Source organism: Echinops telfairi, unplaced genomic scaffold, assembly GCF_000313985.2.
Source record: "Echinops telfairi isolate 266 unplaced genomic scaffold, ASM31398v2 ScPeMD7_7469;HRSCAF=8507_1, whole genome shotgun sequence".
Taxonomy (NCBI): Eukaryota; Metazoa; Chordata; class Mammalia; order Afrosoricida; family Tenrecidae; genus Echinops; species Echinops telfairi.
In genome coordinates, this window is record NW_022111373.1 from 108,632,418 (window position 1) to 108,634,490 (window position 2,073).

Here is a 2,073-nt window from a genome sequence, read left to right on the forward strand (position 1 = left end):
AAAAAAAAAAAGAATGATCATAATAAGGAACTGGTTAACTGTATTATCGATATTGCTGATAACTTAGCAAACCCTTTTAGAAAACAGTTAAGGAAATGCCAACAGCAGACTACATTAGACAGATTTTTATTTTTAGAGAAAGTCAGCCAGGTTCTAGTGAAAAAAGGCAAAGGGAAAAAACTCCTGAAAAGCAGCTACCAGTTGATTTTATGGAGAGGGATTCCCCTTCCAAACAATGACTCACTCTACATACCTTCTCTCCACATCTCTGTTCACAGATCCAGATCCTCATCAATCTCAAGATATGGACCATACTCTAGTTGTTAAAAACTTTTGTTGTTAAAAATTTTTATGTTGTGCTTCTTATTCACATGTTATTAACTCAACTTATTTACTTTGAACTTTGTGTGTCATGTTTTGTATAAAAAGGCTGGGTTAGGGTAAAAACTTAGTGGTCGAGAACAGATTAATCCATTTTCAGTTATTTCTTATGAGATAAACTGATTCGGAACTCGAATGCATTGCATCTCAACGCTCTTTCTAGAACAGATTACCATCGAGGTCCCGGGTTCGACTGCACAGGCCAAGCACACCAAGTGCTGCAAATGTTTGGTAAACACTTCAAGTGTGGATCTTGGAAGCTTAGCTGAATTATTTTCCGTTCCTTAACACCTTCATTTTTACTCTCCCTTGGCATTTAGTCCAATGATGGAGGAAGGACATGGGAAAGTACTCCAACTGTGACGATGTGCTAGGCGATCGTTATTTACTATAATACAATTAGATTTCTTAAGGTCAGTTTTCTTGGGCTGTTTTTAAGAAAAACAGGTCTTGTTCAGAGGCCTGACTGTGAAAGGAAAGTACAAGAAAAAATAGGAATAGCCTAAGGGTTCTGTGTGACATTAGCAGAGGAAATCATGGCGAAAATCCCAAGAAGAGGTCAATTTCAGGGAGAAAAAAAAAATAGGACTTTTAGTAGCAACCTCCCACTCATCCTTCATATACACATTAATATTTTGCCTCAGTGACGCCATTCTTTTAACAATAAGATGTTTCCCTTGACTTCTTATCAACACAGCAGTAAATGTTAGTTCTACCCATACTAACTTTCAAGTCTATGTGTGCATGAGTTTGTTTTTTTTTAAACAGAATAAGGCATATTAAATAGAGAACAAACTGATTCATTACCAGTAAACCTTGTAGTCAACTACCTAAAAACAGTTTGCCCCTTAAAATATGCCAGGGCCCCATCGTTTTCAATACCTGTGTATAAAGTTCTAAAAGGTTTGCTGGGTTTGAACATTCTTTGTCTTCTGCACAAAGGAGTTTCAATTTTTCTAGAGCTGCAGAGGCCCGAATTAAAAAATGATCTATAAGGGATAAAAACATAACAGTTATTTCAGATTGCTCCAGGGTGTTATTTAAACAGCAACAATAACATCAGCAATATATGTATCTTTATTTTCCTTAATTGATGTAAATAAGACTATGGCCAACAGAGAAACAACATGGTCAAAGGAATTATGAAGGTCTGTAAAAAAGTATTGCTACTAGATTTCTAATTTATACTTGAATGGGTTTATTCCAAACCAAGCATGTGTTTAAAACGTACATCTGTGATAAGTAGATGGCTGTAGACAACTTCTCTCAGTAATATACACGTCTCAGTCTCATTGAGATGCCTTAAAAAAAAGATCTAATCAAAATAGTGGCTTCTAATGGGATGTATTCAAAGCAGATCTCTAGATCAGCTCAGAAAGTTATGCTAACTATTTTTGGAATCCAAAGGGGCAATTGTGGTATTCTAAAAAACAGGACAATCATGGGGACATATTCAAGTTTTAAGACACTGGCAAGTCAGAGACTTAAATACGTGTAACAGAAAGTGGTTGTTATAAAACATCAAAGGGGAAAGAAAAACCCTCTCAAGACATGCTTTTATACCGTGATTGTACAATAAAGGACTGAAGTTGTCAAAGATTCATCTTGGTTGGATCCACAATCAATGCTCTTGGAAGCAGGAGTCAAAGGCACCTAACAAAATACCCATTTATAAACTATCAAGGGCTCATG

The 2,073-nt window shown here is 36.0% G+C and overlaps 1 protein-coding gene across 1 annotated transcript in view; it reads right to left on the minus strand.

The window, feature by feature from the left end:
* The window catches only part of RIMOC1 (RAB7A interacting MON1-CCZ1 complex subunit 1), a 22,397-nt gene that overhangs the window by 17,558 nt on the left and 2,766 nt on the right, over positions 1-2,073 (minus strand). The window contains exon 2 of the mRNA XM_004716941.2: positions 1,264-1,370. Coding sequence (XP_004716998.1) covers positions 1,264-1,370 — 107 coding nt within the window. The remainder of the gene's footprint in view (positions 1-1,263; positions 1,371-2,073) is intronic.